The sequence below is a fragment of the Vanessa cardui genome, chromosome 27 (genome assembly GCF_905220365.1).
Source record: "Vanessa cardui chromosome 27, ilVanCard2.1, whole genome shotgun sequence".
In the NCBI taxonomy this organism is placed as follows: domain Eukaryota; kingdom Metazoa; phylum Arthropoda; class Insecta; order Lepidoptera; family Nymphalidae; genus Vanessa; species Vanessa cardui.
The window spans coordinates 3,268,549-3,280,740 of NC_061149.1; the positions used below are offsets into that span (position 1 = coordinate 3,268,549).

Here is a 12,192-nt window from a genome sequence, read left to right on the forward strand (position 1 = left end):
TACGAGACGAGTGGGTTTCTTGATTTCGTCATCACAGATGATCAGATTTTTTTATGGTATAGGTTGACCGACTAGCATATTGGCCACCTGATGGTAAGTGGTCACCACCGCTCATAGACAATGGCGCTGTAAGAAATATTAATCATACTTTGCCTTACCAATGCGCCACCAACCTTGGGAACTAAGATGTTGTGTCCCTTGTGTCTGTAGTTACACTGGCTCACTCACCCTTCAAACCGGAACAACAATATTGTGTACTGCTTTTGGCGGTATAATATCTGATAAGTGTGTAGAACTAGCCCAGACTGAATTGCACAAACCCTACCACAATCAAATCAAATCAAATATAATTTAAGCAAGCATATTAAGTAAAGCTACCACCGGTTCGCAATGTAGATTCTACCTTTTCGGAACCGGAACCGGCTATAACCTTAGTAGTTACTCTTTTTCAACATTTAAAACTTCAATTATATATGTATATAATATATCCTGCCTGGAAGTCAACAAGTATTAATTCCACGCTTTTTTGTCGTCCATATAATCTTGCATTGAATAATATGCATTCTTTAAGAATGTATTTATTTACAAATGATTTGATATAATGAAACGGCAAAGTTAAAAATGTCTGACGAGATATACAGTCGTATTGAGTATATAACATATAGGTGTTCGTTTAGATTTGAACCTGTGAACGTCACTTAAGATCCGAGCTGTTATCTACGGAGCCACTCGTTATAATTTCAACGTATTATTAAGACTATTTTTTATTAAGCGTAGAAAGAAACCCGGTACATATTTTTCTTTTTTTTTTTTCTTTCATCAAATCAAGAGACGAAGTGAATTAAAAATAAAACAACCTCTTCGTGAAAGACCTACCTCAATGTGCTTGCGACACGCACTTTGCTTATTTTTAGGGATCCGTGTTCAATTATAAAAAATCATAAATCCATATATTTTTTTATATAATTTCACTTTCGAAGTGTTATACAGATTTGTAATAAGAAAATCAATGGTAACTAATTTGACGTTAGTTATGAAAGATTTGTTGAAATGACATACAAAAAGATTTTATGTACTATACTAATCTGCGAAATTGATAAAACGTTACCTTTGTCATACAAACGGTCACCACCAATTATACCACCTTAGGGGGTATATTAAAAAAATAAGCTATGTCTATATTATGTATGTATGTATCCGTACTAGGTTATGTTAGTAGGTATATATAACGATTACGGATATTTATTTATTTATTTTATATTGTTATATTTGCTATTCCGTAAAATGAAATTAACACATTAAATAATCAAAATATAGTAGCCAGTTTATTACCCCGATATAATAACACTAGATAAGATGGAAAGAAAAAATATATATATTACTAGCGATTAGTCCCCGCTTCGTACGGATGTAATACTGGTACTAAATATAAAGAATTTGTTTATTTACGATATCACATTAGAAACTTCTCAAATTATCACTATTTCTTTACTATATCATCCATGTATCATATACAAAAATCTTCCTCTCGAATCACTCTATCTATTAAAAAAAACCGCATCAAAATCCGTTACGTAATTTTAAAGATCTAAGCATACATAGGGACAGACGGCGGTAAGCGACTTTGTTTTATACTATGTATTGATTTAGCAAGAAGTATTGATTCAAAATCAAAATCAAAATAAACTTTATTTAAGTAGGCTTTTACAAGCACTTTTGAATCGTCAATTAACAATTGATTGAAGCTACCGGTTCGGAAAGTAGATTGTACCGAGAGGAACCGGCAAGAAACTCAGTAGTAACTCATTTTCAACATTTAACAAAGTCACGTTACTTATTACAATTATTTAAATTAATATATCCTGCGTGGAAGTCAACAGGTATTAATTCCACGCTTTTTTATCATCTACAAAATCTTGTATCGAGTTATAATACGTCTTTTTTACCCATGTATTTTTTATAAACGTATTACGAATCAAAACCTATATTATACGATTGTATAATATAGGCTATAATATAATATTTTGTTCCATTTGCTGTCGAAACGCTTGGCCCTTGGAGTAGTGTTGCAAAAAGCTTCATCAAAAGTATAACACCTCGCCTCATTGCCTCCACTGGTGACGGGAGGGCTGGTTCGTTTGTCCAGAGGATCGGAATTGCGATTCAACGGGGAAATGCTGCTAGCATTCTTGCCACCATTGCACGCGGTCAAGTTTATACAGTAACTAGTTTTAGTTCATATTTGTATATATATATATATATATATATATATATATATATATATATATATTTAAGCATTTAATGTTGTATAATATAGGTTTTGATTGTTATGTTCTGTTGTATTTAAGCTTTCATCTCTCTGGTAAAAATACGATCTCATAATACGTATATTTTTAAAGCGTATTGTTAAATAATATACGGAACCCTCACCGTGTTAAATACATATCGTTCGTAACAAGTTTTTTTACTTACAATTCTCGGCTGTGGTGTACGAAGGGTTGAGGGGGCGTGGCTTAAGCAAGTAGGGACAGTTATAAGGCTACGTATAACCATCATAGGAAAATCAATATTTTTGTCTTTAACGTATTTCACCGACTTCGTTGCGGAGTATAATGTATATAAATAACTAGTAAACGCCCGCGGCTTTACTTGTGTTAGGGTGTCATGTGTCAGGCAAAAAAGTAGCCTATGTCCTTTGTTGGAGTTCAAGTTTGCTTCATACCAAATTTCATCAAATTCGGTTCAGCGGTTTGGTCGTGAAAGAGCGACACACAGTGTTACTTTCACATTTATAATATTAAAAATAATAAATAATTAATACAGATTTGCAACAGACAACGGCTTGGTATAATATTAATGATAATATAGCGTATGATATATTAGACATTAGTATATATCGATTAATATAGTTATTGAAATTGCTGGTTGCACCGAATTTAAACAAATATTAACTTATGATCATATACAGATGATTCCACGTCGCTTGGTTATAGTATAATATGTTCTGTAGTTTTCGACAAAGTGATCAACGCACATACTAAATTAAAATATAGCATTGTAAAGGAATAGATTGTTACTTCTGATTTTCCATAACACAAGTGCTTTAGCTACTTACATTGGGATCAGAGTAATGTATGTGATGTTGTCCAATACTTATAAATTATTATTATTAATTATTAAATTTTGTATTATTTTTTTATAAATAGTTTAAGCAATAGTATAATTAGATACAACCATTCATTATATTAGTAATAAAATATGATTATAAGAGATAGCATTATTTATAATTAAGGATAATTTAATAATATAATCAAGCTGAGATGGCTCAGTGGTTAGAACGCGTGCATCCTAACCGATGATTGCGGGTTCAAACCTAGGCAAGCACCACTATATATATGTGCTTAATTTGTGTTCATAATTCATCTCGTGCTCGGCGGTGAAGGAAAACATCGTGAGGAAACCTGTATGTGTCTAATTTCTAATACTGCCACATTTGCATTCCACCAACCCGCATTGGAACAGCGTTGTGGAACATGTTCCAAACTCTCTCCATAATGGAAGAGAAGTCCTTATTCCAGCAGTGAGAAATATACGGGCTGTTACTTTACTTTATTTTAAGGATAATTTAGTATACTTACCTCCCTACATAATATTCAAAGCTATGATATTCCTTATAAACATAAAATTACAAGTAATATCACATATAAACGTTTATATAAACATATGAAATAATCGTTATCATAATGATAATACAACAGTTACATATAATACTTAAATATAATCAAATAACTATTAATAATTAATACTTGTTACCATTTCTATTTTATGAGTAAAGTTTTTTTTCAAATTATCGTTGGCTCAATTATGAAGATTTTTGCTATAGTAGCGCCAATAGTAATAAAAAAATAAACAGACATTGTAACGCATGCTTTTTTATTCACTTGTATAAACATAAAATTCTATTTTTAAAAATTTAAAATTTGTTTAATTTTTAATCTATGATAAAGACATTTTCTTTTTTAAAAACGGAATACAAAATTAAATTAGACATTTGCGACATAGTTTTTAACATAAAAAGAAATAATTAAATAGGGTTGATGTATTGGATTGAATTTTATCAGATCATATTAAATACCAAAACAAATCCGTTATTTCATTTTGAATCTTATTGCTATACACACTGAGTCTAATATGCTAATGTACTATAATTTCATATTAAGCACCGTACCTACACGAGGTTTTGTAGGAAATATAAAATTCATAATAATTTACTCTAACGATACTTATCGTTATTTTTTATTCAAAAGACAACGAATAATTAAATAAACAAAAAAAAATAGTAAGCAAATGTCACGAGCCGTAAAAAAAAATGGGAGCAATGACCTCAAATAAAAAAATGAATACCTACTTCGAACAGACTTAAAAAAAATAAAGTTTTGCTTTTATGTATATTTAATGATCTATTACCTAGATACTTTTACTTGGTGGTAGGGCTTTGTGCAAGCCCGTCTGGGTAGGTACCACCCACTCATCAGTTATTCTACCGCCAAACAACAGTACTTAGTATTGTTGTGTTCCGGTCTGAAGGGTGAGTGAGCCAGTGTAAGTACCGGCACAAGGGACATAACATCTTAGTTCCCAAGATTGGTGGCACATTGACGATGTAAGGAATAGTTAATAATTCTTACAGCGTCAATGTCTATGGGCGATGGTGACCACTTACCATCAGGTGGCCCATATGCTCGTCCGCCAACCTATACCATAAAAAATATATACTTTTAGAATAAATTTTATTTTTATTTGTTTTATGTAGTAACACTCAACTATATATTAGTTAAAAAAATATGTAGGTACCTATATCTTTTTTATCAAGATATAAGACAATTAAAAATAATCACTCTGAACCATATATCAATCTTTTAACACTTGAGAATACATCACATTCAGAAACCATTTCAATCCACCCCAGTTCTCGAAACAAAAAGAGGCTCTCACCGACACAACAACTATAATAATAATATTCCCCAACGTAAATTATAAAAAAAAAATCATGTCCAGATATCCATGAGCCGTCCCCCACTCGAAAAAGCGCGCGAAGTCGATCAACGCGTTCGCACCAAATGGCGGATCGGAGGTCTGACAAAATGGCCGTACGAGAAAGTACGTGTTAAAATTCTACAATGCCTATTATATTGGAACAAAGACAGACGGGACCCTCTTTAACACCTCTATGCTTTTGATTTCTACTGTGATACCATGGATGTGAAATTTATTAGAAGACTGCGTGTTATCTTAAATATTATAATTTATTCAGTTTAAAAATTATTTTTTTTTTTTAAGTTTCATTGCCCGGTGTATACTGCTAGAAATAGTTATGGCCATATAATTTATTAATTTTTAAATGTTGTAATTACAGTCTTTGAAGGTGCAAATATAAATTAAAATATATATCAATTTAATAATTATGGTTATAATTATTATGTTTTAGTAACAAATAAACGAAAAGTAATTTTAGTTTAATTACATTGAATTTAATTATAAAATAAATTTAATTGTTTAATATAATAATATCTTCAAGTAATCACAGTGTAGGTTTAACTTAACACAGAAAAAACGTCAAATATAAAGGAAAATTCCAATATCTGTATTCTGTATATAGGTTATATATTTTTCACGAATATATTTTTTCAAAGTCAGATAAATATTTAAGAAAAATAAATGTCAAATTGACAATCATCAATTAAAATGCCTAAGTAAAACCTCTTTCATCCCAGAGAACATTATACAAATTAATCACAATACAAAACCTCTTTTGTGAGGTACGCTATAAATATATATATGAACATATTAAAAATATGCATTCTCTATTTCAAAGCGTAGCTCTCTGTTCACACCTTACATATCTCCGTACCATTCAATCATTGTCGGATGCTATCACAATTAATTTGTAAAATGAACCTGTTCAATTGAGGTAAAGAATCCAACCCTTTCAAAGAGTTTTTATTAAATCTTTCAAGTAATTATGAATTAGGGCAATGCTCTAGATGATTTAAAGGTGTAAAAACAAGTTTGATAAAAAAATACGAGTTTTAATGTCGGAATGTTTTATGCTTGGATGATCCTGAGGTTTAGAGCTTTAATTTTTTTTAATTTAGTGTTAAAAGTTTTTGTTTAATCATTTATTAATAAAAGATAAGCTCGCATCAAATTTGAGATACATGTTCAATATTTTGGTACCTAAATAGGTAATCTATTGTGACCATGGCTCTCGTAAGAGCCTAGGGGCCATTAATTTATTACGTAAGGCGATTTAGAGGGGGTGGGGTATCGATCATGTCTTATGTTTTATTACAAGGGGGTGAGATGGTGTTACGATAGTTCTTACATGAGATCAAAAAAAAGTCGCAGTTTTAATTGCCGAGGCTCACTCGAATGCGTACCTCTAGAATCTTATGCATTACAAATTAAAAAAAAATGTTACATTGAAAAATATGCATTAAAATAAAAAAAAAACGTGTATTAATTTCTTCTTTTAGATTCTTACATAATAGTTATCAAATATGGGGAATTGGGAAAATTGGGGGTCTTGTCAAAAACTAGGGAAAATAGTCATACGTAATAAATTAATGGTCACCTAACTATGTATGAATCATAATATCTCAGTGTGAGTCAATCTAGTTCAAGAGTTATAAAGTCTCTAATTGACCTAACCTGAGTATTTGCATTTTAAAGTGGAGTTAATAATAATACTACTGTTTGCTTCGAGATGCAGTAGCAGATTGAAGTATGAAAGTCGACGGTATACAATGTCGTGATTTGGAAAGTGAAAGTCAATCCTGATGAACACTCTCATCGATGTTGCTTCCATCTGATTTCGAGAAAGCGATTTCGTTGCTGATGATTACGCACACACTTGTATACTTTTTCTCTTATGGGTATTGGTCGTGGCAGAAATGGGATTGGAGGACATTGTAGATTAAGATTTCCTTAAGTTTTATTTTAATTGTGCCCCTTATTAGTAAATCCATGTACTATTATCTATTGGCATTGTAAGCATTATATAAATCCTTATTCGTTGTAGTAATATATCTAAATATAATCTAATAATAACCACCAATATCGCGATGGCCGAATTTTTATATTTTCATATCCAACTATATTGAGTGAGAGATATTATTATACTGAATAGCTATTTATTTATTTAGGACTAACCGAACGCGGGGCTTCACCCACACAAATTTTATATCTCTTTATAGCACACAAACCTGCCCCCCATTCAATTCCAAATAAAATTTCTTTATTCAATATAGAAGCATGACACTTATTTATTGATAGTCAAATTAAACAGTACCACCGGTTCGGATAAGGAAACACCCTGACCTGAGAAGAACCAGCCAAGAAACTGAAGGGGTCTTTTTTTGATAAAATTAATTAAATACATATATTGAATGTGAAAAGATAGTAAATAGGCGATCGTTTCATTCCCAAGGTGTGCTAACAATCATAAAGTCACTAATTTTATAGTAACCTTTCGCACAAAAGCGTTCCTTAAAATTTATTTTAGAGATTATATAAGAATTATACATCTATTGATTTCCGTGTGTAGAGGTGTAGAGGACTTTCCCATTTATAATATTATTATGAAGATGTGGTAGTTATCCATAATATCATATAGATATCATACATCATAATAAAATTATTAATATTATAGTAGATATAATTGTCATAAAGGTAGATTTCGTACCCAGGACCTCAGACAAATTTTATTAAGTTTCCAATTTGATGCTGTTACTCTAATCTCCGCCTTAACTAAGGTTAAAAGCTTATGTCTAGAGGGAACCAGCTAAGTGAATTATTTAAAATTAGTGATTAGTGTACAGAATCGACCGGCCAAAGTGACTTGTATTAACGGTTCTCATTTGAAACTATTATAAGGATGTTTGTGTTATAGTTTGGGCGAGTTTTTCTGGCTGGTATTATCATAGTCATGATTTTTAAAAAAATATTTGATCGCAAATGTTAATTCTTAGCTAGTAGATCAGTCCAAGCAATGTATTAATTGGTAAATGTGGGCACGTTAATTTGGCAGTCGATAAATTTGGTGATCTTTAAAAATGATTCCTACTTTTTTAGAAATGGAATTTGGTCAATACCTCTTTCTTAATGTAAACGAACAGGAGGTATTATAGTTAAAAAAAAAATAATTATTACTAGTACTTGTGGTAGGTAGTCCCGCTCTTCCATAACATTCTTATACAATACTCAAAACGTGTGTGTGTGTGTGTGTGTGTGTGTGTGTGTGTGTGTGTGTGTGTGTGTGTGTGTGAGTGTGTGTGTGTGTGTGTATGTGTCTGTGTAGAGATTTAAAAAGTTATACGAATTATAACATTATTATGCGCAACTATATACATCCTCAAATTTTTTACTCTCATAGTCCCATAGAATGGTTTTTCAAATCAGCAGTGTAATACATTTCGTATCTCAATCGTGAATTGATGGAAACCGAGTTTGCAGTGATACGGCATTTTGTGGCGTATATCCTTTAAGTTGTGTAATTATTATAGTCAATTTCAAATACGTAATTTCACAAGGACGGTGATATAGCGACCTCCGAACTGTTACTCAGAATTATTGAACAGAAAGCTCGATATTTTAATAGGTTCGACGACCTCCATGGTCGAATGGTGTGTACGCCGGTTTTCATGGGTACACCACTCCGAGGTCCTGGGCTCGATTCCCGGCTGAGTCAATGTAGATTATCATTAGTTTTCTATATTGTCTTGGGTCTGCGTGTTTGTGGTACCGTCGTTACTTCTGATTTTCCATAACACAAGTGCTTTAGCTACTTACATTGGGATCAGAGTAATGTATGTGATGTTGTCTCTTATTTCTTTATTATTTGTTTATTATTAATAGGTTCGACTCTGGATTTTTTTTCTTCGTATTTTTTGATAGCAATGAGTTTTTACAAAGTCTCGACAAAAAAACATAATTTGTCCCGAAAGAAGAACGTACATAAAATGTAATTGTCAGCGCAGAATTAAGAAACAACCAAGCAAATCTTCTGTCAGTTGCACAAACGAAATCAATAGAACAATAAAAATGTGATTGTCCAAAAATAACGTTTAAATTCACCCAAAAATCTGTAAAAATAATAGCCCAAAATGATTTTTTCAATACAAAATTTCCATTGAAAGTATTAGAATTATAAAATTAACATCGCAACATATACTTCAAAAATAACCAGCCATGTTTAAGGACGATGACGGTACGTACTAATAACATAAAACCAATTTTTGAATATTATCAGAGCTGAGAACATCTAGGCTAGAATTTTAGAAGTCAATAAAGATTGTCGTTGTTGTTCATTGTTGTATCCAAATTGTTGGAAGTATCATTGAGTTGACATGTAAAGATGACAGCGTTGAAGAAAAACGTCGTAAGGGAGGTATTTGTCGAGCGAAATTCTGGGACTTGTATATTTTTCCACGCTGTAGAAACCTTCAGAAGGGTAAGAAAATCGCTGCGATAGCTTTAGCGGCATTGTGTTGATATAAAGTACATATATAGCGGTGCTTGCCTGTCGGTTAAGATGCACGCGTTCTAACCACTGGGCCATCTCAGCTCAGGTTATAATAAAACCTGTGTTATTATATTATAGAGGAAGAGGAGAACACCTTCGGTGTCACGAGATACCCTTGCATGCCATCCCTGGTGGCGCTGCAGCAGATGAGGAACAGGTTACATTTGGCCTTCCTGGGCAGGAAGCTTATGAAATGGACCGCTCTCGCCACAGGACGAGAATTGAGGAGATTAGCTGGAGAGTTATATGAGTAAGTACTTAAGAGTAGATGATAGGATACTGGATATATATTGACGACCTCCGTGGTCGAGTGGTGTGTACACCGGTTTTCATGGGTACACCACTCCGAGGTCCCGGGTTCGATTCCCGGCCGAGTCAATGTAGATTATCATTAGTTTCCATGTTGTCTTGGGTCTGGGTGTTTGTGCTACCGTCGTTACTTCTGATTTTCCATAACACAAGTGCTTTAGTTACTTACATGGGATCAGAGTAATGTTTATGATATATTTATTTATATATCATATTTATTTATATATCATCCAAAAACCGGAAAACATCACATTTTCATGAGACTCGTGGGTAAACGTGAAAAAAGATATACAGACCTTAATCTCGATGCACGTATAGTTTATGGTAAGTTGGTTTGACCAGAGTCAGATAACCAAGGTGCATTCAACTGACTGATAAAACTACTGCTCTGTCGAAGCTCATCAGAGATCACGCGATGTCTGATGTAGAGCTACTTGTAGCCAAATTCCGATGGGTACGCTTCAATATGCATTAGACATACAGACAGACAAAGTATCCGTTAGGGTGTGGCATAGATATATGTCATTCGTTTATCTGTTTGTAGGACTTAAGTTAGACAGTTGTTCTTTTTGTAATCTATACTAATATTTTAAATGTGGAAGTTAGTCTATCTGTCTTTCTGTGTGTCTATTTCACTAATAAACCGCTGAACCGAATTTGATGAAATTTGGTATGAAGCGAATTTGACCTCTAAGGAAGGACATAGGCTACTTTTTGTCTAGCACATGAAAACCGAATCACTAAAACGCGAGCAAAGCTGAGGGCGACTACTAGTTATTTTTAATTATTTAACTTTAAGTTTTTAAAGACAAAATCTGTAAACACTTGGTGTCAGGGCTTTGTGCAAGCCCGTCTTGGTAGGTACCACCCAGTCATCAGTTATTCTACCGCCAAATAACAGTACTCAGTATTGTTGTGTTCCGGTTTGAAGTATAAGTGAGCCAGTGTAACTACAGGCACAAGGGACATAACATCTTAGTTACCAAGGTTGGTGGCACATTGATGATGAAAGGAATAATTAATATTACTTACAGGGTCATTGTCTATTGGTGATGGTGACCACTTACCATCAGGTGGCCCATACGTTCGTCCACCAACCTATACCATAAAAAAAATATAAAAAAATATAAAACTTGATTAACATCTATCTAAATATATTACTGGTAACAGCAGTTGCTCATAAAATAGTTTAAGATTAAACCTCTTCGTAGTATCATGGATCATCTTTGTTTAGAGTGTACCAAGGTTTTGGTGAAGATCTTCGGAACGCGTTCATCCTGCTCGCTAGAAGTCGCTACTTCTACCCGCAGTTGAACTACATCGTGACGGAAAACATTGATAGAAAGGTAATTATAGAATAATTAATTATTTATACTAGCGACCCGCCCCGCTTCGCTCAGGTACAGGTACAGCTTTGTACTAGCTAAGTGTACTACAGAATTTGTTTATTTACATCACATTAGAAATTTCTAAATTTTCAGCGTTTATTTACAATATTGTCCAAGTATTATATACAAAAACATTCCTCTCAAATCACTATCTCTATCAAAAAACCCCATCCAAATCCGTTGCGTAGTTTTGAAGATATAAGCATACATAACACATAACGGGACAGAGAAAGCGACAAAACAAAACAGTGTGTGTGTGTGTGTGTGTGTGTGTGTGTGTGTGTGTGTTTACTTGGGTAGGTAAATATGAATTATTCAGCAATAATAAGTATTGTTATGTTCCGGTTTACGTGAGCCAGTGAACCATATATTAAACGTCATAGCTTCTTACTTACCAAATTTGGTGGGGCAATGGCGATGTAAGGAATGGTTGATATTTATGAGAGCGCCTTTGTTTATAAGGGTGGTGTACACTTACCATTCAAAATAATCATTAGCTACTGCTGTCCACTGCTGGTAATAGTCCTCCCCCAAAGCACGCCACGTTGCTTGGTCCTCTGCTTCCCTCATCCATCTTCGAATGGACCAGCGGGTCGGAGGTCGCCATACATTACCGTCGTTTACCAAGACGCTGTCTCCATTCGAGGACTCGAATGCTCTAGCGGCCATCGGTCCTACGACAGATATGCCCAGCCCACTGCCACTTCAGCTCGCTGATTCCCCGAGCTTTGTCCGTTACTTTGGTTCTCTCACGGATAACCTCATTTTTCATTTACAATAGGCTATTTGACAATGCGAAAAAAATAATATGAAAAATATTATGAGTTTAAAAATGGTTATTTATTAACGAAAGTTGAAAATAATACTTAATTTATTCAAAAATCCATAAATAAAAATGCAAATTTTCAAACG

At 33.3% G+C, this 12,192-nt stretch overlaps 1 protein-coding gene across 1 annotated transcript in view; it reads left to right on the forward strand.

Annotated features, from left to right (window-relative positions):
- Positions 1 to 9,159: 9,159 nt before the first annotated feature.
- Positions 9,160 to 12,192, forward strand: part of LOC124540907 (V-type proton ATPase subunit D-like) — a 79,522-nt gene continuing 76,489 nt past the window's right edge. The window contains exons 1-3 of the mRNA XM_047118683.1: positions 9,160 to 9,268; positions 9,662 to 9,833; positions 11,127 to 11,238. Of these exons, the coding sequence (XP_046974639.1) occupies positions 9,250 to 9,268; positions 9,662 to 9,833; positions 11,127 to 11,238 (303 nt within the window). The 5' untranslated portion in view covers positions 9,160 to 9,249. The remainder of the gene's footprint in view (positions 9,269 to 9,661; positions 9,834 to 11,126; positions 11,239 to 12,192) is intronic.